Source organism: Salvelinus namaycush, chromosome 19 (genome assembly GCF_016432855.1).
Source record: "Salvelinus namaycush isolate Seneca chromosome 19, SaNama_1.0, whole genome shotgun sequence".
Classification (NCBI taxonomy): Eukaryota; Metazoa; Chordata; class Actinopteri; order Salmoniformes; family Salmonidae; genus Salvelinus; species Salvelinus namaycush.
This window is the reverse complement of record NC_052325.1, coordinates 42,265,927-42,292,721: the sequence shown is the minus strand read 5'-3', so window position 1 is coordinate 42,292,721 and position 26,795 is coordinate 42,265,927. Positions and strand designations below refer to the sequence as shown.

General features: G+C 43.9%; 1 protein-coding gene across 3 annotated transcripts in view; it reads right to left on the bottom strand.

Annotated features, from left to right (window-relative positions):
- Window positions 1-26,363, bottom strand: part of LOC120064442 (myosin light chain kinase, smooth muscle-like) — a 91,940-nt gene extending 65,577 nt beyond the window's left edge. For all 3 annotated transcript variants that reach the window (XR_005478598.1, XM_039015022.1, XM_039015024.1), the window contains exons 1-3: window positions 26,188-26,363; window positions 13,253-13,362; window positions 6,315-6,471 (exon numbers count right to left, since the gene is read on the bottom strand). Coding sequence is in view for 2 of the 3 variants with exons in the window: in XM_039015022.1 (XP_038870950.1) it covers window positions 6,315-6,467 (153 nt within the window). In the remaining variant the exon portion in view is untranslated. The remainder of the gene's footprint in view (window positions 1-6,314; window positions 6,472-13,252; window positions 13,363-26,187) is intronic.
- Window positions 26,364-26,795: the final 432 nt, after the last annotated feature.

The window sequence follows — 26,795 nt, the reverse complement described above, 5'->3', positions numbered from 1 at the left end:
GTTTGGTACGGATAGTCCTCCTACATCTTTCTCTCTTTGTAAGTTTGTAAATGTTATCCGGGATGGCTTATCTTGACATATACATTTTTAAACTGCACTACACATTTTATCCCATTAGCCAGAAGTGGGAACCATGGAAGCATTTAACTATAGAAATTCAGCTGTGGCAATATATTCATTTTGATCATGGTTATTCTGCCGGTTAAAGCAACCGGGTTGTTAGTCCATCTATGAGGTCGGATTGAATTGATTTGAGTGTTCTGTTAACAAGTTTCTGGCAATGGTTTTATCTAAGGAAATAAATATATCTACTCCCAAATATCTAAAATTGGAAACAATTGGGCATCCATAAGTAGAGATGGAGTCCTCCATCAGAGTCTTAAGAGGCAGTAGGGCTGATTAATTTGATAAAACTTGAGATGGCGCTGAATTTATCTATGACCTTTAATGCGTTTGGAAGCGATTGAGATACATTGTCTAGATATAGTAAAACATCGACTGCGTATAATGAGATGAAGTGGTCAGTATATTTTAGAGATATTGGTGTCATTTCCTTAAATTTATGAATTGCCTGGGGCAAAGGTTCCATGGATAATAAAAATAGCAAAGTGAAAATTGGATCGCCTTGTATGCTGCTTCCAGTGATTCTGAAAGCAGCAGAACAGATATTGCCTGTTATAATGATAACGGAGGGATTTGCATAGACAACAGGAACATCTGCATCAAGATCAGTATCTGACCCCACAAATATCTTTACTTAGTGCCAGAGGAGCTACAACTTGCACCCTTCTGATAAAAGAGAAGTCAAGTTTCCACGACGTAACACAGTGCATTTGAAAAAGCTTCAATCCAGACGGGCAAAAGAAGATAAACAGTGGGATTTATGGATGCACCATGACCACCAGCACTGGAAAGGTTTCTTCTACTTGGATCCTAAATGTCAAGAGTAAGTACTTAGGGTGCATCCCAAATGGCACCCTATTCCATATATAGTGCACTCCATTTGACCAGAGCCCTATGGGTCCTGGTCAAAAGCAGTGGACTATATATGGAATAGGGTGCCATTTGGGACACATACCCAAATGGAGAGGTGATGGATCTTTCCTTCAGTAGTGATGAATGCTGCCCGGGAGAGCAACAGAACAAAGTAACAAACTCCCTAACACATGACCTCCTTCTGGAAGCAGATAACTATATGTGCACGTGATACCCTTGTTTGAAGTTCGTCTGTAAATCATAGATGGTGGGAGCCCGCTTTAATCTAACAGTGTGTGTGGTGGGGGGGGGGGGGGGGGGGGGGGGGGCATTTGGCTGGCAGATATCCAAAGTGTACCATTCCATCAATACTAAAGAACCTAAAGTCTCAAGGTTGGTGCTGAACATATCTACATCCCACACAATATTTTTAAAGAATTTTCTATATTCCTTCACCAAGATGCGCTCACTGCACACAAACATGCTTTAGCTCCATCACAGTTTGAGGTACTAATGTACAACTCCACAAAATGTAAGAGTTGGAGAAATTCTGCGTTGTTGCAGAGCATCCAAGCAGAAGAGGAGCTGACTGGGTTCTGCTCCAGCGGCTCTGAAAAAAACATTACCTCAGGAAGCTGAAAGTCACAAGATTAACATCTTTTAATCCCTATCAAGGAGCATTCCATATATCTACTCTGTCTCAGCACCTGACCTGGGTTCAAATACTATTTGAATTGTTTCAATAACTTGAGCGTTTGGTCAAGCCTGCCTGGAGTGACAGTTTTGGGAGTATTTTATTGGCCCATTAAGCCAGGCAAGCTCAATCAAGCACAAATAAAGAATTTGAAATGATTTTGAAAAGTATTTGAACCCAGGTCTCCTTACCACTGGACAGTCAGGCTGTACTGAATCAGACACCGCAATGCTGGCTTTCTCTTCCTCTGCTAACAAGCATCTCACCCTCATCACAACCGACCAATCCCAAAGGATAAGGAAGTGATGCATAAGGCGAGGCTAGACTATCCTCATAACAAAAATACACATCCATTTATTTCGATGTTGGATTTAGCGTCGGTTTAATATCAACAGTAACGGAAATACAATATCGTTTTAGAATTTGAAAAAAATGTATTGTTTACATATCACTGTATGAAGGTTAAAATGCCAAGACTCTTGCACATTATAGAAAGAGCTAGACAATTAGAACTGAAGGTATTGTTATTGTTGGTCCAACGTGCAGCACAGGAATGCAAGTGTCTGTGTTTAGGAACTATAAATAATACAGATTTATCCATACTGTCAATGTGCCAGAACAGACGTGACCCAGGGAAGTAGTCTGTCTGCGGAAACAATTTCCATTGTGTCAGTTTTATTTTTAAATTAAAGAATTCAAGTTAGCTGTACTTAAAGTACTTTCAATATCACAGTGGGTTATTATGCCCAAAATAAAACAATTTGAACCCATAGAATTACATATTAGGGTCGCTGTGTATCAACCTATATGATCAGTACTGTATCTAAAACCAGAGTGATAAAAGGGGTTTCTAAAAGAACAGTTCCCCCAAACTGGACCTCTCAACTCCAACAGTTAGCTCCATTCTCTCAGGAAACAGCTCTAGACTTGGTTGCCAAAGGCTTTGCTATCAATGACCAGAATTGTTCGAGGCAGCCATTTTCATGCTATCTCAATATTTTCGGGGGGATTCAATAATGTGCTTCCTTACATTATGTCAGGGATGTGTCATGACAAAAGTCAGAACTGTGTATCCTTTAACATGGGAATTACAGTAAGAGGGTGAGACTTACTTGGATCTATGGTAACTTTCCCAAAATTCCCAGGTTTCCCAGAAATCCCAGGTGGAAGATTCCAGGAATCCGAAGGGAATAAGCAGGAAATCTGGAATCCTTCAACCAGCATTTCTGGAAAATCTGGGAAAGTTAATGGTATTTTCCCAGCAACCCAACTTGGATCCTTATGAATTTTTCCCTATTCACATTTCATCAAATATAACTTGACTTTTAAGACCTTAAATACATTTCTAGACAAATTAAAATAAACCCATAGATTAGGGTGACACAGGGTGGAGGGATGAGCTTCCTTTGTGAGTGATCTATACATGTGGAGCACGACAGGGTGCTCTGTGGACCTGTGGTGCTCTGTGGTGTTAAACATCTGTGACCACAGCGCAATGGATTCTGACAGAGCGTCTGAGCTGCAGTCACTGTCAGACACAAAGTCAGTCCAGTTCTCCTCTAACTCACTCAGCAGTCCCAGGCTTCTAGCTCCATGCTCCTGCAGCTTCTCTGGCTCCGGCTACAGACTGCAGCGGCATTTATCATTTCAATTTCCTTTGCCTTACCCACTGTGTTTTAAGAGCACACCGCAAGGGTTTGCGGGCGGCGAGAGTATTTAGACTACCAAGAGCCATCTGAGAAGCTAAAATCAACTAAAATGTGGAAGCTCATTGACGGCAACACAGGCAAAGATGGTATGTTAGAGAAGCCGGAGGAAGTTGGAGATAGGGGAGGTTTTTACATTCATATTGGATCTTGATCATGAGCACTGGTTAAAGTCCAGCCTAGTTTGAGTTGAATCAACTTAGGAAACGGGTAGTTCAGATCCTGGATGCTGATTGGTTGATAGGCATTATTTATTGACTTTAATTGGTCGGCAAATGCCTGTTAACAGTTCCTTTTCGAATTCTCGCTCCTTCTTGAAGACTTTACTGCAGGGATCATTAACTAGATTCAGCCGCGGGGCAATAGTTTCTTGAGCGGATGGTGGGGCTGCAAATTGACTGACTAAACAGATAATATTTGACTAAAACCATCGTTTCAAACCTTGATTACATTTGAGGACATTGCCCTGCGTAGGGTGCCGTCTTTCGGATAGGACATTAAAGCGGGTGTCATTCAAAATCCCATGGCACTTATTGTAAGAGTAGGGGTGTTCACGTCGGTATCATGGCTAAATTCCCAACCTGGCCACATTCCATCATGGCCACCTAATCATCCCCCGCATTCCTAATATATCACTCCTCACCTCTCCACCTGATAGCTGATGTGTGGTGAGCATTGTGGCACGAAATTGGTCACCGTGCATCACTGAGGTGGGTGCTATACATTGATGGTGGATGAGGTAAGTTTCCCCCTACTATGTAAAGTGCTTAGGAGTTCCTCAGTTTGTAGAAAAGCGCTATATAAATCCAATTAATTATTATGAATAATTACTATTTGTATACGATCACATACAGTATGGTCTCTCTAGTATGCGTGGGAATACATGTGAACAGATTTGAAAATCACTTGGAGCTGATTTCCTGGTGTTTTCTCTGTCTTATGTCCAGAAAACTTTGGGGGGGGGGGGGGGGGCACCATACACATGGTTTTGGCCCGTGGGCCAGCAGTTGGGAAACCCTGTTTTACTGTATCATTTCATAAAGAGGATGCAATTTGGATTTTTACCATGAGTCCCAGAAATTACTCCATTACTTCACATCAGACTCAAAGCAGAGACAGGGAAGCCGAATGAAAACCATGTGTACGGTGGAGGTGAACTCAAAGTGACAGGAGCCTGCTTTCTGTAACACTACCGTCTCATTAGTCACACATCCTTTCCAATCTAAGAGCGATCCCACACACAGCAGGGCCATAACACTGCCTTCATGTCGTTAAAACCGAACCATGGATTACAGTTTCTCCTGGCCCATAGACTACTTTCAGGGTGAGGAACCATCTAACATCAAGTTGTAAAATTCTGAACTTCCCCTTTAAAAGGACTCATTCAAAGCATCAGCATTTGAAGAGAGTAGTAAGGTAAACATAACCAAAGTATTGATTGATGCCATACCTTATCCATTGCCTGCTTACATTGTAAGTAAACCAATGTTGTTTATTTTGTGTGTGAACTATCCCTTTTAAATGGAAAGCAGTGGGGAGACTTGACAGGAACTGAGACCGGGACATCTGAGGAGCAGAGGCGACCCTTTGGGGAGTGTCAAAACATGACAAGGGTACATGATGAAAGGGGAAGGGTTCCAAACACAGAGCAAAGCCACTGTAGAGAGTTTGTCTAGCTTGACTGACTGGCCATGCTGACATGTGCAGTGGATAGAGTAACATTTAAATCTTGCATTTTGGGGGATAACAAATAAAGATCACAAAACCAATGACCTACACTCTCGAGATATAGTTACGAAATAAAATGTATTGGAGAAATGCATTGTGGTCCTGTGTAGAGTTCGGCACTAGCACATCCAGGATAGTGGGTTCGAGTCACACTGTGGCCACCAATATGAACATTTATGCTCACATGACTAAATTGCTTGGATAAAAGCGTTTGCTTAACGGCATAAATTATATTATTCTTCCTGACTAGCATTTCACCCATGATAAACCTCTAACTTAATCCCGATCAACATGGATCTCTTTTTCCCCAATTTTAAGTGCATTTTTAAAAAGCATAGCCTACGCATCAATGATTTAAATGTTTGGATAACTTCAAAACATATTGGGCAAAGACGTATTTTTTAGGATAACAAGTCACCATGCATTAATCATATGGAAAATGGAAATTCAAGCAGTCTTTGCCAAAAGGACCTTTGCGATAAATCAAGACCTGACAGTACCGTCTGCCAGCCTCAAGTACATGTTGGGAAAAGCATTCTGAGACCGTCATTTTTTATGTACAAAGCCTGGTCGCTCACCTATGACCACACTGAGTGAGCTGATAAATCGGAGACGGGTGCCCAAATCAATCCCTAAACCCTATGCACGTGGAGATATGAAAAGATATTATAGGTGTTAGTGATATGGTAATAGCTCCACCTTGCCCCTTGGATAGGCTAGGTGGAGTTTTCACCATATTGCTCATCTCCACAAGTGCATAGGGCGTAGGGGTCGATTTGGGATTGGGCCAAGTCCAAACAGACAGTGAAGCTCAGAGAGGGATGCCAAGGAGAGCTCAGTGAACAGCACAGTAGGAGCCTTGGGCCTGGGGGGGTCAACACAAGACCTTGACCCAAGGCAAAAAAGTACACTTCAGCACCTCTACTCCAAACACAATGAAGGTTATACAACATGCTCAGCTCACGCACACTCGGGTGGGTTGAAAATAAACAGATATAACCGGTACAAAGTCAGGAGGGGGAAAACATTTCATTTTTGGGTCCATTCACAAATTGGATCCCTCTCCTCCTTATGGCCCTAATCTTTCAATGTTTGCAGATACGGTGGAAGCCTTACCACTACACTAGTTATACGTATTCAGAAATGCTAACATCAAAGAAGATAGGACCAAGGGGAAGGGATATAGGGAGCGAATTGGGACAGGCTTTTACCTTCCCATCAAGGCGTGCGGTCTCTCCTGGGCTGACCCGGGCATTGCGGGGTGGAAGAGTAAAGGTTGGAGACTCCTGACTTGGAGAACCTCGGCCTAATGTCAAGCTGGTCTTGGAGATCCGCGTTGTCGTCACAAGCTGCACATCCCCCATATTTCTGTAAATGATAGAATTACTTTTTTGTAAATTGTTTTGATAAAGCACTTCACTTTTATAGGCCACATCCCCAATGGCATTCTATTCCATGCGTAGTGAAGTACTGGACTAGGGCCCATAGGGGACTATAAAGGGAATAGGGACACAGCTATAGGCTGTTGGGCTTCACATATTACAGATAACATTTCTATTTGAAGTGATTCCTGTCTTTATATACCTTTCTCTTTAATCCAACCCACCAACCATTTGGGGTGTATTTATTACGTCTCGCAACGTAAACAGTTATAAGAACCAAACAGAGCAAACGGAACAAAAATGGGTAGGGACCTACCTGAATCTGTCCAATAGAAATGCTTGTTTTTGTTGCAAAATGTTTTCAGTTTGGAGTAAACGGTTCCTGTTGCAAACGTACAAACCTATTTGCAACAGAATCGTTATAATGAATACACCCTGGTGTCGAGCCAAATCAGTAGACCTTATCAACCATAAAAACAATTGTGAATCAATGGTTGATTTTTATCAATCATTACTTTTGCAAGTTTTGAGCTTGTCATTCTTATACACCTAAGCTTAGCTTTGGAAGGCCATAACTTAGCTGTAGAGGTAGTTAAGGAAATATTAGAAAATAACTGCAACTTCCTTTCCTGATGATTTAGGGGAAATAACTCCCATGTTTATTTTCCAGCACAGGCTTGAGGCTTGTATAGAAATGGCATTCTCAGACACCTTTTCAGCCCCCGACCACATTTCTGTGACAGAGTCAAAAGTCAAATTGAAGAGCAAATAAGCAACCCCCAAAAAATATGCAACAAAAAATGCTCGCTGTAGGCTATAGTCACCATATTTGACTACTCAAAGTTTTCTGGATCACAGTACGTGCTCAATCTAGCTCTAGCTGGCCAAAATTTGCATCCCTGCGTATCTAATCTAAGTCATTAGAATAGCTAAATAAGGACAACACCCACATACTGTACTCAGTCAGTCCGACAGATGCCCTGGTCATTGTACACTGCTCAAAAAAATAAAGGGAACACTTAAACAACACAATGTAACTCCAAGTCAATCACACTTCTGTGAAATCAAACTGTCCACTTAGGAAGCAACACTGATTGACAATACATTTCACATGCTGTTGTGCAAATGGAATAGACAAAAGGTGGAAATTATAGGCAATTAGCAAGACACCCCCAAAAAAGGAGTGATTCTGCAGGTGGTGACCACAGACCACTTCTCAGTTCCTATGCTTCCTGGCTGATGTTTTGGTCACTTTTGAATGCTGGCGGTGCTCTCACTCTAGTGGTAGCATGAGACGGAGTCTACAACCCACACAAGTGGCTCAGGTAGTGCAGCTCATCCAGGATGGCACATCAATGCGAGCTGTGGCAAGAAGGTTTGCTGTGTCTGTCAGCGTAGTGTCCAGAGCATGGAGGCGCTACCAGGAGACAGGCCAGTACATCAGGAGACGTGGAGGAGGCCGTAGGAGGGCAACAACCCAGCAGCAGGACCGCTACCTCCGCCTTTGTGCAAGGAGGAGCACTGCCAGAGCCCTGCAAAATGACCTCCAGCAGGCCAGAAATGTGCATGTGTCTGCTCAAACGGTCAGAAACAGACTCCATGAGGGTGGTATGAGGGCCTGACGTCCACAGGTGGGGAGTTTGATTTCACAGAAGTGTGATTGACTTGGAGTTACATTGTGTTGTTTAAGTGTTCCCTTTATTTTTTAGAGCAGTGTATATCCCATGTGTGGAATGTGTTAATCACCACCATGGTCTCAATAGAGGAGTTGGGACAAGTACAAGTGCTTTTATCCTGCCTGTTTTGAGACGTTAGATGCCTAACGCTGGTAGAAACACTGGGCCCTCAGTCTGCAGCCATATGGAGCTGCAGCCGGTGCCCCCTGAGGATGAACGTGAGAGTGGCACAGGGTAGAAAACCATGAATGTTACCTCCACGAGATGCCAGAAGGGCCTGTTGGACTACTCTCCAGCTTAACAACAAGTACTGGTGGTATTAAGCGAAAGGATTCATAACCACCAGTTCCATTGGGAAACAGGAAAGGCAGACACACCTTTGAGCAGAGGATGAAAGCTCATGCCGCATTTAGTTTCATTAATCTGCTTCAAAAAAAACGTTGCAAAAAATACTTATTGTACTCTACGGTTCAATGGCAGTGGCTTTCAAGCATCAAACAAAGAATTTGAGCATAGCCTTTATTAGAATTGAATACAATTCAATTCCCAAATCCACACAATGCCACGTAACATCACATGGGATTAATAATGATGTCAATACAGCTGTGTGTTTGATGTGGCGTGTTGTAAAGCCCTCTTGCTCTTTTAGTGTTGTGAGAGCGGTGTCAGTTCAGGGTCACTGAGGGGCTTTGAAATGTGTTTTTGGTTGGGGCCCTGGTCAAAAGTAGTGAACTGTATAGGGAATAGGGTGCCATTTGGGACACAGCCTTTGCCATTGGGTTATTATCTCACAGACGTGGCATGACACACTCAAAACATGACATTGACAGGCCCTGTCAGCAAACAAAAGCATCACAAGAAGGTGAAGGATTTAGCTTGAGCTCAGGGCAAACATGTTAGTGACATTAAATATTAAATTAATCTAACAAAAGAAGCTTGATTGGCCCCAAAGTCAATGGAGACTACCTACAAAAATTTTGAATGTATTATTACCCTGTATCTGTAAGTATACTAACAAAAATATTAAAAAAGCAACATGTAAAATGTCGGTTCCATGTTTCATGAGCTGAAATAAAATATCCTCGAAATTTTCAAAACGCACAAAAAGCTTATTTCTCTCAAATTTTGTGCTCAAATTTTGTTTACATCCCTGTTAGTGAGCATTTCTCCTTTGCCAAGATAATACTTCCACCTGACAGGTGTGGCATATCAAGCTGATTAAACAACATGATCCTTACACAGGTGCACCTTGTGCTGTGGACAATAAAAGGCCATTCTAAAATGTGCCGTCTTCTTTATCCCTAACAGAAACTCATTCTTCAATCTCAGGTGCCTCAACATTATGTATTCTCAGAGGTTACCCAATGTGGACCTTGCAGTTATATCTCTGGACGCCGAAAAGGACTTTGACCAAGTTGATTGGTCCTATCCATTCAAGGTCCGACAGAAATGTAATTTTGGAGATGGGTTCACAAAATGGATCCATCTTTTATATAGGAACCCCTGTGCGAGAATACCCACTAACCAAACTTTGTCGCCACGATTGAAACTTTATAGAGGGACAAAGCAAGGTTGTGCGCTGTTGCCTCTACTTTTTGCTCTAATCATTGAACCTCTCGCTCAGGCGATAAGATCTCATGCAGCAATATACGGATATAATACTAAAGATAATCTAAATAGGATTTCACTATACACAGATGACATTCTCCTCTACAGTGGCTTGCGAAAGTATTCACCCCCGTTGACATTTTTCCTTTTATGTTGTCTTACAACCTGGAATTTAAATGAAAAAAAATTGGGGGGGGGGGTTGTATTATTTGATTTACACAACATGCCTACCACTTTGCAGATGCAAAATATTTTTTCTTGCGACACAAACAAGAAAAAAAAACTTGAGCGTGCATAACTATTCACCCCCCCAAAGTCAATACTTTGTAGAGTCACCTTTTGGAGCAATTACAACTGCAAGTCTCTTGGGGTATGTCTCTATAAGCTTGGCACATCTAGCTGCTGGGATTTTTGCCCATTCTTCAAGGCAAAACTGCCCCAGCTCCTTCAAGTTGGATGGGTTCCGCTGGTGTACAGCAATCTTTAAGTCATACCACAGATACTCAATTGGATTAAGGTCTGGGCTTTGACTAGACATTTAAATGTTTCCCCTTAAACCACTCAAGGGTTGCTTTAGCAGTATGCTTAGGGTCGTTGTCCTGCTGGAAGGTGAACCTCGGTCCCAGTCTCAAATCTCTGGAAGACTGAAACCGGTTTCCCTCAAAAATGTCCCTGTATTTAGCGCTATCCATTATTCCTTCAACTCTGACCAGTTTACCAGTCCCTGCCGATGGAAAAACACGGGGATGGTGTTCTCGGGGTGATGAGAGGTGTTGGGTTTGCGCCAGACATAGTATTTTCCTTGATGGCCAAAAAGCAAAATTTGACCCTCATCTTACCAGAGTACCTTCTTCCATATGTTTGGGGAGTCTCCCACATGCCTTTTGGCGAACACCAAACATGTTTGGTTATTTTTTTCGTTAAGCAATGGCTTTTTTCTAACCACTCTTCCGTAAAGCCCAGCCCTGTGGAGTGTACGGCTTAAAGTCGTCCTATGGACAGATACTCCAATCTCCACTGTGGAGCTTTGCAGGTCCTTCAGGGTTATCTTTGTCTCTTTGTTGACTCTGTGATTAATGCCCTCCTTGCCTGGTCCATGAGTTTTGGTGGGCGGCACTCTTGGCAGGTTTGTTGTGGTTCCATATTCTTTAACATTTTTAATAATGGATTTAAAATGGTGCTCTGTGGGATGTTCAAAGTTTCAGATATCAGTGTTGGGTTAGAAAAACATCTGTACTTCTCCACAACTTTGTCCCTGACCTGTTTGGAGAGCTCCTTGGTCTTCATGGTGCCCCTTGCTTAGTGGTGTTGCAGACTCTGGGGCCTTTCAGAACAGGTGTATATATACACACTGAGATCATGTAACAGATCATGTGACAAATAAAGTCCACCTGTGTACAAACTAACTAATTATGTGACTTCTAAAGGTAATTGGGTGCACTAGATCTTATTCAGGGGCTTCATAGCAAAGGGGGTAATACATATGAATGCACCACTTTTCATTTTTTTAATTTAAAAAAAATATATATTTTCAATTTCACTTCACCAATTTGGACTATTTTGTATATGTCCATTACATAATCCAAATAAAAATCTATTTAAATTACAGGTTGTAATGCAACAAAATAAGAAAAACTTAATGGGGGATGAATACTTTTGCAAGGCACTGTATGTAGTTACCAAACAATACCCCTCACTATTTAAAGAGAATTTCCCCCCTCTGATGCAAAAACTCAAGACAAACATACAATTTAAGAACTCTCCCAATTTCATTCCTCGGAGGAATTAATGCCATTAAAATGGTACCCACAACTGCTTTACCTATTCCAGAACATCCCAGTATTCATATCTAAGTCCTTTCATAAACAACTGGACTCAATTATCAATCCATTCATCTGGGATTATAAAACACACAGGATAGGTAAAAAACACCTCTGTAATTCCAAGATGGAAGGAGGATTGTCTCTCCCAAATGTTATATTTTACTATTGGGCTGCTAACCTCTGTGCTGTTACGTTTTTGCTGGATGATGCATTTCCGTCATCCAGCTGGCTTAGTATGGAGTGTGAGGATTGCCCCCACTTCTCTATTGGCGCTGTGATTTTGTCACCTGTGAAGTTGATGTCACTTTATAGTGACAATCCTATTATACACAGCACAGTCCGAATCTGGAAGCAAATTTAAGTCTATTTTGACCTTACACCAATATCATTCCTGCTTCCTGTTGCCAGAAATCCCTCCTTTGCCCCCTCTAACACCTTAGAGCAATGGGGAGAACTAGGGATCAATACCATAGGGGATCTATATATAAACGCAGCAAAAAAAGAAACGTCCCTTTTTCTTCAGGACCCTGTCTTTCGAAGATAATTTGTAAAAATCCAAATAACTTTACAGATCTTGATTGTAAAGGGTTTAAACACCGTTTCCCATGCTTGTTCAATGAACTATAAACAATTAATGAACATGCACCTGTGGAACGGTCGTTAAGACACTAACAGCTTACAGACGGTAGGCAATTAAGGTCACAGTTATAAAAATTTAGGACACTAAAGAGGCCTTTCTACTGACGTTTATCGTTGAAGGAATGAACGTTACACCGAGGCCTGTACTCTGGAGCGGGATCGATTTGGAGGTGGAGGGTCCGTCATGGTCTGGGGCGGTGTGTCACAGCATCATCGGACTGAGATTGTTGTTATTGCAGCCAATCTCAACACTGTGCATTACAGGGAAGACATCCTCCTCCCTCATGTGGTACCCTTCCTGCAGGCTCATACTGACATGACCCTCCAGCATGACAATACAACCAGCCATACAGCTCGTTCTCTGCGTGATTTCCTGCAAGACAGGAATGTCAGTGTTCTGCCATGGCCAGCGAAGAGCCCAGATCTCAATCCCATTGAGCATGTCTGGGAACTGTTAGATCGGAGGGTGAAAGCTAGGGCCATTCCCCCCAGAAATGTCCGGGAACTTGCAGGTGCCTTGGTGGAAGAGTGGGGTAACATCTCACAGCAAGAACTGTCAAATCTGGTGCAGTCCATGAGGAGGAGATGCACTGCAGTACTTAATGCAGCTGGTGGCCACACCAGCTAATGACTGTTACTTTTGATTTTTACCCCCCCTTTGTTCAGGGACACATTCCATTTCTGTTAGTCACATGTCTGTGGAACTTGTTCAGTTCATGTCTCAGATGTTGAATCTTGTTATGTCCATACAAATATTTACACTTTAAGTTTGCTGAAAATAAATGCAGTTGACAGTGAGAACGTTTATTTTTTGCTGAGGTTATAAAGATGCCATTTCTGCCCTGCAGTGGACAGACAATGACGGACTTCAACGATGACATCACCATGCGCCGTGTTGCATTATAACATTCATGTCAACACTATAAAAAAAAAGGTACATACTTTCTTAATGACTTCATGTTTATTGTATGTGCAACAGAAAGAGAGAGGGTAAACATAAATCAGAGAGAAGCCAACTCACTGTATTCCGTGTTGGGCTGCCTTTGCCGTAGGAGGGGCAGTTTGTGAGGGTAGTGGAATCACCACAGGCTGTCCCTGGGGCTGGGTTTGTGAGCGTCCCTCCTTTTTCTCCTGTTTGCATGGATAAAATGAGTGAAGGTAGGGACACATTAAGGTACAGTAGCCTGTCTAAGGACAAACAGAGCTGCACATCTTCACATGGATTAAGAGACTGATTGGTTCATTCGTTTATTGATTGAATTGATAAGTATGAAGTTGCTCCAGACGGATTTAAAAAAATGACCGATGATAAAACACAATAATGCCCAAAGGCGTCTGATTTCCAATTTGGTCCTCTTTTTCCACTTGATTCTCAAAATTCCATATTATTTTACTCTATTTAGCCTGTCAAATGATGGCTTACTTCCAACGAAGTCTGAGTCTTTGTTCAACTAACACAACATGTTAAACACATCTATCAAGGAAGAACACATGGTCTCGATTAAAAGTTAAATACTTTGTTTTATTCATTAGCTTCTCTTCAGTTGGAAATCAAAACGAAAACGAGGAGAAACTGATGCAGACAAAATTGGAGAGTATAACCTCAGGTGGAATCTAAACATGTGCTTGGTGTGGACTAGAGAATGAAAACAGTTGTGCTGCTTGTATTGACTCTCCATCAGCCACAGGAATTAACATAAATGGTTCCTGTCGGAGAAAACATTTAATTGACAGGATGTGCAAGGCCTATAATAACCAACAAGGGTGAAAGTCCCTTTTTGCTGTATAAACCATCAAGACAGAAAAAAAACTTTGTTGTTATTCTGTACACAAATTTGACAAACAGTTCCCTCTAAGCAAAGCACGAACATCAAAAGGTTGGCCTTAACTACAGAACTGTTGTTTTTCTGAATGCATTCTTCTATTTGTGTCCCAAATGACCTATGGGCTCTGGTCAAAAGTAGTGTACTATATAGGGAATATGGTGCCATTTGGGACACAGGTCAAAAGTAGTGTACTATATAGGGAATATGGTGCCATTTGGGACACATATTCTGTAATCCATCATCAGGATGCCATGTTGCTTCCCATCTATGAAATAATAACAGTGGGCCACTATCAGCAAAGCCACAGCCAGACCTGTGTTTCATTAATTATTTATTGGAACACCAAGATTGATAAAGCACCAACGTGCTTTATCAGTGGACACATTGCTGAATGTATATTCAGTTTATTTGAGCTATGATGTTTTGCATGGCCCCGAGTCAGTCATGCTTCATACCTCACATTCGTGACATGGTCAAAGTAAGGTTCATACCCTTTAAAAACCAATATCAACAAAAAGAAACATGGCATAATAGTTCAGCAAGGCAAATAAAAATGCTTTCAATAGCTGACAGAAGACAAACCACTAAAAATGTATCACTGCTATTGCAAACCCACATAACCATGGCTATTTCCATACATAATTAGAATACTGAACTGTGTTGAGCCTTAGATGCACAACATGGGCCCCGGAGGCCCACGGGAATATTGGTTCCATCCACAGTACTCCAATACCATTGCTCCTTTCATCTAAGGGTTAAGTCACATACGCATACCTGGAATACCTGGCTGGGAGAGATCTACTCTTTCTGACAGTTTGGGGCACCGTTGCTATAGCAATAAGCAAACACTTTTACATGGCCATGGGGTCATTCACCTTCACCCGAGGCCATTAGGGTGAGATAACCCACAGCACATAAGGTATACACATCCCAAATTATATCCTATTCCCTATGTAGTGCACTATTTTTGACCAGGCTCTGGCCAAAAGTAGAGCACTATATAGGGAATAGGGTGCCATTTGAGACGCACAATGAATCACCAGGATGACAAACAGGTGTACAACACTGAGGGGACTGCAGTTAAATACAAAGGACATAAATGAAAGGAGAATGATGGGGCCAAACTGGATAACGTGTGTGTGAACACAATGTCTAATCTTACCCACCGTAGAGTCACACTTGTTGGGGCTTTTGGTAAACGTGACACACTGTTGACACTTTGCTGGGGGAAACATGAGTGAGGAGAATTCCCCCCCCCCCATAAATAAATAGGGTCCATGATGTACAGGGACAATACTACTGCTCGTCAATAGCATCAGGAAGCTCATAGGACACCGACAGGACTGTGATAAGGCTAGTAACAACCCGGTAACCCACACCTCTCAACACAAAGTACATCCCAAATGGCACCCTATTCCCAATGTAGTGCACTACCTTTGACCAGGGCCCATGCCTCATAACAGTTCCATTTGCCAACTGTGACTGTAGCCAAGTCATGTCATATCAAACCGTAATAATTAAGTTACGGTTTTCCATAAATCTGTACTGTACTTTTGTTTATCCCATGTGTAACTTGTTTTTTGTCGCACTGCTTTGCTTTATCTTGGCCAGGTCGCAGTTGTAAATGAGAACTTGTTTTCAACTGGCCTACCTGGTTAAATAAAGGTGAAATGTTTTTTTTTTTGTTTGTTTTTAAATCCACATGGGAAGATACCAGATTTCCTGCTTATTCCCTCCTGATTTCAGGATTCTTCCAAATGGGATTTCTGGAAAACCTGGGAATTCTACATAACCTACTGTAACACCAACCAGCTCCATTGTCTGCCTGTAGTCAGTGTCTGGACAGGGAAAAGTGCTGACCTAAGACTTCTGCTCCTATTCAAGACCGTCCTTAGGTTCTGGATGCCCAATAAAGTAGCTGACTGCCAGAGCACAGCTGGCAAGTGAAGATTACTATTAGTGTTACAGTATTAACTGGACTTCCTGTTCAATCACCTGTGTTTCAATACTTATGGCACTACTCATGTCCAACTGATTATGGATTAAGCTCATTAAGAAGAAATTCAACAGGGGCCTCCTGAGTGGGGCAGCGGTCTAACATGCTGACCAGACCGGACACGTCGCGTGCGCGAGCGTAGCAAAATAAATTTAGAAATCCATGTTATTCAATTATTGCGCACGCCAACGAGTGTCTGCAATGCCAAGGGCTAAAATGGAAGTCATTCCTATTTCTGACGCAAATCACGCTGCAAGTCCTGCCTCTCCCACCTCCTCATTGGTTTATAGAAGCAGGTACCCACGTGCCATCTCCTCATTGGTTATACCCACGTGGGTGATTGAAAGATTAAATGTTTTGCCGGTCGTCGTGGTAATACTATGAAAGTGTAGATGCCAATCACCATATAAGTTCAAAGATGAAAAAGCCTGGAATGAGGAGAGATGACTAGAAATGATTCAGTTGGCCGTTTTTTGTGTGGAATAATTGTCGGAGTAGAGGACCTTGTGCATTTCAGGTAAAATAACAACTCAATGTTTATATCCCAGGACAAATTAGCTAGTAACAGCAAGCTAGCTAAATAGGACAAATTAGCTAGCAAGTGCAAGCTAACTAGCTAAATTGCCATACATGTTTAATGCTTTTTGACCTGTCCCCAAATTAATGTCATTGGTTCAGAGTTTGTTTTGATATTTTAACCTGCGTGTCGTGATCACGTTTGGTGTAGGGGGACAAAATAAATGTATGCACGATAGCGCACGCGTGCAGCCGGTTTGGGTTCCGTGTTAGGCACTGCTTCGCAGGGCTAGCTGTGTTACTACGGATCCTGGTTCGATACCGGGCTGTGTCGCAGCTGGCCGCAACCGGGAGACCCATGAGGCGACGCACAATCGGCCCAATGTCGTCCAGGTTAGGGGAGGGTTTGACCGGCCGGGTTGTCCTTGTCCCATCGAGCTCTAGCATCTCCTGTGTCGGGCCGGGCGCACGCACGCTGACACTGTCGCCAGGTGTACGGTGTTTCCTCCGTCACATTGGTTCAGCTGCCTACCGGGTTAAGTGTGCATTGTGTCAAGAAGCAGTGCGGCTTGGCAGGGTTGTTTCGGAGGACGCACGGCTCTCGAGCTTCGCCTCTCGAGTCTGTACGGGAGTTGCAGCGATGGGACAAGACTGGAACTACCAACTGGATATGACGAAGTTTGAGAAAACGGGGGGAAAAACAAAAACACACAAAAAAAATCCTACAACTCTAAAATTCCAAGAATAGAAGACTAGAAAATTAATAGAAATTGTTTTCATTATAAACGGTCATTGTTGTCGTTCATGCTGGCAATGGAAATCAAATTCCTTTCAAACCAAATCAATTAGACTATATAATGGTTTTAGAATGCACCAGGATGACTTACATCAGGCACTTCAATCCAATTGGATATTACGAAATTGGGGAGAAAAAGGGGGTAAAATGTTATATCTAGCTATATACCATTCAAAAGTTGGGGGTCACTTATAAATGTCCTTGTTATTTTAATGGGCAAAAAAAAATTGCTTTTTCAAAAACATCAAATTAATTAGAAATACAGTGTAGACATTGTTAATGTTGTAAATGACGATTGTAGCTGGAAACGACTGATACTTAATGGAATATCTACATAGGCGTACCGAGGCCCATTATCAGAAACCATCACTGCTGTGTTCCAATGGCACGTTGTGTTAGCTAATCCAAGTTTAACATTTTAAAAGGCTAATTGATCATTTGAAAACCCTTTTGCAATTATGTTAGCACAGCTGAAAACTGTTGTCCTGATTAAAGAAGCAATAAAACTGTTCTCCTTTAGACTAGTATCTGGAGCATCAGCATTTGTGGATTCGATTATAGGCTCAAAATGGCCAGAAACAAATAACTTTCTTCTGAAACTCGTCAGTCTATTCTTGTTCTGAGAAAGGAAGGGTAGTCCATATGAGAAATTTCCAAGAAACTGAATATTTCGTACAACGCTGTGTACTACTCCCTTCACAGAACAGCGCAAACTGGCTCTAACCAGAATAGAAAGAAGAGAGGGAGGCCCCGGTGCACAACTGAGCAAGAGGACAAGTACATTAGTGTCTAGTTTGAGAAACAGACGCCTCACAAGTCCTCAACTGGCAGCTTCATTAAATAGTACCCGCAAAACACCAGTCTCAACGTGGACTGTGGGCTCTTGTTCTCCGTGGCCAACGTGAGTAAGACATGTAAGTGTGTTAACCCTCGCAAGGCTGCCCGCCCAGACTGCATCCCTAGTCGCGTCCTCAGAGCATGCGCAGACCAGCTGACTGGAGTGTTTACGGACACTTGTCCCCACTTGCTTCAAAATGTCCACCATTGTTCCTGTACCCAAGAAAGCAAAGGTAACTTAACTAATGAATATCACCCCGTAACGCTCAATTCTGTCATCATGAAGTGCTTTGAGAGGCTAGTTAAGGATCCAAATCACCACCACCTTACCGGACACCCTAGACCCACTTCAATTTGTATAGATACATCCACAGACGATGCAATCACCATTGCACCGCCCTATCCCAACTGGACAAGAGGAATACCCATGTAAGAATGCTGTTCATTGACTATGGCTCAGCATTCAACACCATAGTACTCTTCAAGCTCATCATTAAGCTCGGGACCCTTGGTCTGAACCCCACCCTGTGCAATTGGATCCTGGATTTCCTGACAGGCCACCCCCAGGTGGTGAAGGAAGGAAACACCACCACTACATTGATCCTCAACACAGGGGCCCAACAAGGGGGCATGCTCAACCCCCTCCTGTACTCCCATTACTGCTTTGCCACGCACGCCTCCAATTCAAATCATAAAGTTCGCTGACCACACAACAGTAGTAGGCCTGATTACCAACAATTACGAAACATCCTACAGCAAGGTGGTGAGGGCCCTGGCAGAGTGGTGCCAGTTAAAATGCTGCATTTTCAATAACCTTCCCCTAACTCTTATTCTAAACTTAACCTTGTGGTTGGTGGAGCGGCGGGGGTTAGGGCAGAGGGCCGGGCACTGCAGGCTTTAAGGTGCAATATGCAGAATTCACTCCATCATTTCCTTGTTGCTTAAATTCCAATAGTTCGCCCAATTTCTGTTTATGTGACAAAACAAGCAGTCATTGTGTAGAGAATCATGGTACCATCTAAACCACTGAAATATATTTTCAGCTGGTGTACAAAAGACACCAACACGAAACCTAACAGCAAAACATAAGAAATAGTGTACATAGTACAAAATTAACACTTCTTAGGCTGGGGTTACACGAAGTAACACTCACGCCATTTTATTTGCATTTGCAAGTGACATCTCAAGCAACTTTGCTGTTACATGAAGAAACTCAAACCCAATTGCATGCAACAGCCAATCAAATTGAAGCTGCTTGTTTGATAATTCTGAACACACCCCATATCATCTGCTGCATTACATCTTGGTTTCACAAATGATTTGTTTCTCCAACGTTTGGTTATTGTAACAGCAAGGATACAGAACTGTAGCCTGTACAATTTAGCTAGCCAAAATGACATTGCAAACACCAACATAGCTAGCTAGGAACATACTAACCAAGCTAGCAGCGAACTAAGATAGCTAGCACAGTTCATGTTGGAAAATTTCAGTTGAAACTGTTCAGTGAGAGGTTTAGGATCACCTCAAAATTAGTTATTGATTGCTAAACCATATACATAAACCATGACTAGCCATGATGCCAATAATGTTTATACATCTGTGCTAGTCTCTGTTCTGTCAGCCCTGATTCCTGGTTGCGCAGCACTGCAGCATTGACGGCTGTGTTGACATGACAACTGGGTCGGAATTCCGAACCTTCGAATGGATCATGTGACAAAAGTGTTTGTTTTGATAGGTTGTTGCTTACAATTAGTTTCAAAGTTGCAAAGTTTCAACTGGATGCAACCAAGTTGAAAATTAGTTGCAGGGGGGTGTTTCCGAAGCAATCAATCAACTCAGTTGTAAAGCAAATAAAAATCAGTGATGCCAACTTAGCAATTTTGTTGCTAGATTTAGCAACTTTTTTTTTCAAACACCACCTAGCATCAAATTTAGCTACTTTTAAAAATGTATTTGGAACTTTTAGCAACTTGTGAAAAGTGACTCAAACGCTAACATGCACGCATTTCCCCTCTAAATGACACAAAAACGATTTTCTCTGTCACACATTCAGTCACAACACACGTGTCTGGCTGCAAAAGTGCATTGTGAGTGACGTCAGCAGCAGGTCAGCAGCAATTTCAGCAAATTGCAAATCATTGTTGGCTGACTTGCAGTAGTATGCGTTCGACGAGCCAAACCCAATGAACACAGTTGGTCACGAATGTTTGATCTTTAACAGAACTTACAACATCAATCAACATGTCTCAATCAAAATTGTACAGCCAGAAGTACAGAAAAGAGTGGGAGTCTGTACCGGAACAAATGTCAAATCATAGTTTTTGCCGAGATGGCCAGTCAATTTGAGTAACGTTATTGTGTATTCTAGGTAATGACGCAGTTTTACGTTATCACAACGTCATTTAGCAACGTTTAGCAACAAATCAACCTGCCTCTAGCAACTTACCCTGAAAATGAGTTGGCAACACTGCTAAAAATTGCATGCAAGTTTCGTCGTGTAACAGCAGCCGTAGACCTGCATTCAATGAATGTCATATCTATAATTCACATTTCTATGTGAATTTGGTTAAGTCGCCCAAAAACGTACCATGCTTGCTTACTTACAAGCCCTTAACCAACAGTGCAGTTCAAGAAAATAAAGTTGAAAAAAAAAATGAAATATTTTCTTAACACAACAACAAAAAATGTAACGCTATATAATGTACAGGAGGTACTGAGTCAGTGTGCGGGGGTGCAGGTTAGTTTAAGTAATTTGTACATGTAGGTAGGGGTGAAGTGACTATGCATGCCGAGGGGGGGGTCAATGTAATAGTCCGCTGGCCATTTGATTAATGAACTGTATTCTCACAAAGGGTTTGTTTTTGTCCTGGTGAGAAAGTGCGATTAAGATTGCGTCATCCGTGGATCTGTTGGGGCGGTATGCGTATTGGAGTGGGTCTAGGGTATCCGGGAGGATGCTGTTGTGAGCCATGACCAACCTTTCAACCACTTAATGGCTACCGAATGTGAGTGCTACGGGGCGGTAATCATTTAGACAGGTTACCTTCGCTTCCTTGGGCACAGGGACTATGGTGGTCTGCTTGAAACATGTTGGTATTACAGACTCATTAAGGGAGAGGTTGAAAATGTAAGTGAAGACACTTGCCAGTTGGTCCGCGCATGCTTTGAGTACAAGTCCTGGTAATCTGTCTGGCCCCGCGGCTTTGTGAATGTTGACCTGTTTAAAGGTCTTGCTCACGTCGGCTACCGAGAGCGTTATCACACAGTCATCCAGAACAGCTGGTTCTCTCGTGCACGCTTCAGTGTTGCTTGCCTTGAAGCGAGCATAAAAAGGCATTTAGCTCTTCTGGTAGGCTCGCGTCACTGGGCAGCTCACATCTGGGTTTCCCTTTGTAGTCCGCAATAGTTTTCAAGCCCTGCCACATCCGATGAGCGTCAGAGCCGGTGAAGTAGGATTCAATCGTAATCCTGTATTGACGCTTTGCCTGTTTGATGGTTCATCGGAGGGCATAGCGGGATTTCTAATAAGTGCCCGGATTAGTGTCCCGCTCCTTGAAAGCGGCAGCTCTAGCCTTTAGCTCGATGCGGATGTTGCCATGGATTACAGGCTTCTGGTTGGGATATGTACATACGGTCACTGTGGGAACGACGTCATCGATGCACTTATGGATGAAGCAGATGACAGAGGTGGTATACTCCTCAATGCCATTGGATGAATCATGGATTTATTTGGCGTAAGCTATGGCCAAACAGTAGCCTGTGAGTTCTGGTTAATAAACCATTCAATCGAGAACTCAATCCTGTTAATACATAATTGTATTTATTATTTAATCAAGGTCATTACTGTACTCTGGTAAGGTGGTTTGGGAAGTATCATGCCCAGTTAGAACTGCTCATTTAGGGGGGTGGTCGGATGAAGATGGAGGACTTCAACTAGCTTTGTGCCTCACGGACGATGCTTTGTCCTGTTTGTTGTTGCTTAGCCCGGAGGACAGACATGATTATGGGGTGTTAGTTGGAACAATGAGGCACTTTGGACACTGCTTCCAACCCTGGCTGCTGGGCTCCGAACTGAGTAGAAGTTGCAGGCTGCCAGGGGAGCCGCTACGGGTGCTCGGTAATGACACTGAACGCATTACTCGGCAGGCATGCGCTCACATGCCCCCTCCGTGCAGAGCGAGCTGGCACGTGACCAGTTCATACAGGCATGCTCTACTACAGAGCTGCACACACAGACCCAGGTAACTCATCCCAAGTCATTACAGAAGCAAACAGTGGGGGCGTTTGGAGATACACCCACTGTGCGGGCTGTGGTGCAGAGCCTGGAAAGCCTGTATGGGTGACTGAAATGACTAAACTCATTCGTGCTATATCGCCACAGACAGCACGCAGCACAGAGATCACATGCAACACACACCCCGGACCCATGGTCTGCTGGGGGTGTGGTCAGCCAGGCTATTTGGACAGGAATTGCCATATGTCCCCCAGAGCCCAGGGAAAGGTCTTGGGGTACGTAAAGACGGGGCAGTGAGGACCCCTGGCTCTCTTACCAACCCCCACTATCGTCAGGAGGAGCCCAACGGCCCAGACGAGGGAGAAAGGCTCTACATCCCACAAAAACAGACAACTGCAAGTGGATGTAGCCTGTATTTTCGGTGGACCGGAACTGTGTTGGGAACTTTTGTTACATCCCTGTCAAGGGGGTGCCCTGCATTGAGTCCACAGTAACCCCGGTGAAGTCAGACGTTGTACCAGGTTGGACTCAGTTTCAGCCCGCACGGTCACAGGTGAGCTGGCACCCATGAAAGGGTAGGGGGCAGGACAGTGCATCATCCTGTGTGGGTAGCAGCTGTACAGGACCAATGTACCCCAGGGTTGGACTGTCTTAGGAGCACAGGCTTCCAGCTAGGCCTAGACAGGGGCACACTAGCTTCCAGGGAGGGCCTGCAGTCACCAAATACTCATGGCTACCCTGCCCCTCCCCCACATCTGTGTGTGACCTTCCCCCAGCCTCTCTGTCAGCTGCACACCATAGCTAAGCCCATACAGCTTAGTGTGACATTCCCCCAGCTACCTCAATGACACCTCCCCCCCAGCCCAGCTACTCCAGATAGGAGAGGACACTGTCAGCAGTGAAGGGGATATGGGAAAAGAACTGATGGTCTTGACCCACAGCAGCAGGAACAGCTGTGGCAGTCATTGTTCGAGTTCAGACAGCTTTGCTCTGAGGATAAGGTGGGTCAGACCCATATGAGAACGACACCGGCGACGCTCCGCCCATCAAGGTGCGTCCCCGCTGTACCCGCATGGCACGCTAGGAGACAAGGTGGTGTTGGAGATGCAGCGGGAGGACTTCATCGAGCCCTCAGACAGCCCCAGGGCTGGGTTCCTTAAAAAGGGGGGCAAGCTGAGGTTCTGTGCAGATTACAGGCGGCTGAATGAGGTAACCAGGAAGCATTCATACCCCCCTACCATGCGTCAATGAGTCGCTTGATCTGGACCTCTGCAGCAGCTACTGGAGGTAGCTGCCAGTGACCTACTGCAGGTGCCCTTATCCCCAGAGGCCAGAGCCAAGAGAGCTTTATCCACCAGCAGAGGTCACTGGCAGTTCAAGGGCCTTTGCAACGCACCAGCTACTTTTGAGAGGTTAATGGACAGGATGCTGGACGGCATCTCCCCGAAAGGAGTGTGTGTTCTACCTCGATGACATCCTTGCCCACGGCAGCTCCTTCCAGTCTGCCCTGGGAGTGCTACGGCGTGTGCTGGTGCCACTTCATGAGGGGAGAGGTTCTCTTTCTTGGGGCACAAAGTGGGGATTTGGGGGGGGGGGTATCAGCACCATGGAGAAAGTGGGGGCTGTCCGAGACTGGCCTACCCCCACTGACCAGCAGCACTACAGGAGGTTTGTACAGGGCTGCTCCAGCTTCGCCGGTCCCCTAAACCGCCTGCTGCCGAAGGACAAGGCCTTAACATGGACAATGGAGTGCCAGGAGGACTTCAGTGCACGCTGAAGGGTGTTGATCGAGGCCTCCATGCTCGCCCCCCACAAGCAATGTGGGAATGGGTGGAGTGCTGGCCTAGGTGGGGCCAGAGGGGGAGAGAGTGGTGACGGACTTCAGCAAGACATTCAACGAACATGAGTGTCGCTACTGTGTCACTTCAAGTATTACCTGGGTGGCCTGCCCTTCATGGTAAGGACTGACCACTCTGCCCTCCAGTGCCTCAAGTCTTTCAAAGTGCCAGAGAGGAAGGTCGCATGCTGGTTGAAGGAGCTTCAGTCGTAAGCCACTCCAATGCCATGTCCCACCAGCTGTGTACTGCGGGTGGGTTCCACCACTGAGCGGAGAGAGGCCCGTGAGAGCTGTGTACGGAGGAGGGGGCCTGTGCCATATTATGTCACGTGCCTGTCTGCTGTGAGCTGCAGGTGGTCAACACGGCTGAATGGCGACGCTCTCACCAAAGGGCTGTGGTAAAAGTTCAGGGCTCTGCGGCTGGCTATGGGTGTGCTACAGCAAGCATGGAAAGGGCCAGCTACAGGAGAAGAGAGGTGGCAGGTGGTGGTCCCCAAAGCACTGCAAGAGGCTGTGCTCCAGGGCATCCATGGATGAGTAGGGACTGAACACTTTGGGGTCACAAAAACCTTCTGCCGCCTCCATCAAGGCTTTTACTGGTGGCAGCACAAGAGGGATGTGGAGGACTTTTGCCGCCGCTGCGACAGCTGCACAGCGAGAAAGGGCCCTCTAGGCCGCTCTCACACACAGCTCCAACCGTGTCCAGTCGGGGCCCCCATGGAAAGAGTGGGAGTGGATGTAATCGGTCCATTCCCCACCAGACAGTGGAAACCACTGGGTGCTCACGGCCATGGACTATTTTACAAAATGGCCTACGCTCTGCCTGACCAAGAGGAAGAAACCATCGTAGACTCCCTCACAGCAGTTATGTTCAGCAAGTTTGTCGCTGTAGCGACCCACATAGACAACTGTGTGTGCCTAAGTTATGTTGTTCCTTTATTGTGGTGCACTTTACCAGTATCCGGTTTTGCGGGTCTGGCATGCCAGTCAACCTGTTGTCTGCCAACCAAAGGAATGCCTGGAATATTCTGGTGCCAGGTGTTCGTGTGGTTGGTGGAGTGGGGCAGGAGGTCAGGCACTGCAGGTTGAAAGACCATGCTTGCTATTGTTTGATCTCTTTTTACATCCTGACAGAGAGTTGGATGCCTGTTGTTGTTTACGGATTTGTTTGGAGTAGGCTATGGCCAAACAGCAGCCTGTGAGTTCTGGTTAATAAACCGTTCAATTCGAGAACGCGATCCTCTGTTGTGGACACGTATTTAATTATATATGTCCTCCAAGACGCATGTTAAGTTACGTCATCCAATTCGTATTCTATTGCATGACCGGGTAATATGTATGATATTGTACGACCGCTATTCCATTCATAATGTAACCTAACGTAACATATCATACTAAATGGAGTGACACAGATATAAGTACAGAATAATACAAATTGCCCTGAGAACACCTTGAGATAAAACACACCACGTGATTTTCGAATCATCTACTGCAATGTTTATGTGGAATTTGAAACTAAAATGCAAAAAATGAAAAGCTCAACAACAAGAACTATAGATTGAAAATATTGTGGTAAAGTATTAGGCTTTTTCAAATAATTCAGTAGAATAATATCAATAGTAATTTCACAGATTAATTTAAAGTAAAAAAATAATTTTAAAAAGTTGATGTATTTGAAAATGGAAATTCATACAAACGATCGTAAAGTCACATCAATAATAGAGTAAGCTAAATCAATAACCTAAGGAGGCAATAATAAAAGTTTTCTATTGTCATGATCAGATCAGAGTTCCTTCATTCGAAACGTTTATGCAATAGCCTACCATGATCAGAGCAACCTTTTGTAGGTGCAGTGATATCCCAGAGTTACAGGTAGGCTGAGACAAACATTTTCAATATTTCACTTGGACTTACCAAAAGAGCACGTTGCCAAAATAGCGTCTCGCCAACGTGAAGCGCTGCTCCTCTGCTCTAACTTTTCACTCTGATGAGATAAACTTCTCCTAGAACCATTCAGCAGAGAAAATGTATTGCGCTTTCAAAGACAGATGGGTTACTCATCCGTCGGATGTATCGCCGTCTACTTTGGTAAGATCTTGCGGGATTCGTTGGCAGTATCAAACTTTTTGGCGTCAATCCTAACATACGTTGTGAGACCTTTCATTGGTCGTGCGAGATGGGAAAGGGGGAGGTCTGAAAATCTGCAGATCTATCCCCAAATGTACTGCCTGGTCTGGGTCACACAGCATTTGTAAATTGATGTATGAAATGATGTAACTACATGATGTATTTTGCTCTCAGCTTCTTCCACGATTTATTTGAGGATTCGTTCACAAATTTCAACTGGTAAATTCAAATAGATAACTTACGTAGGCTATTTAGTGCTTATTCCACATAGCCTACAATCAGAAAGCCATATTCTGAAATGTAACCAACTTTCAATCCTTGACACATATACTACATGAGTAGTATGTGGACACCTGCTCGTCGAACATCTCATTCCAAAATCACGGGCATTAATA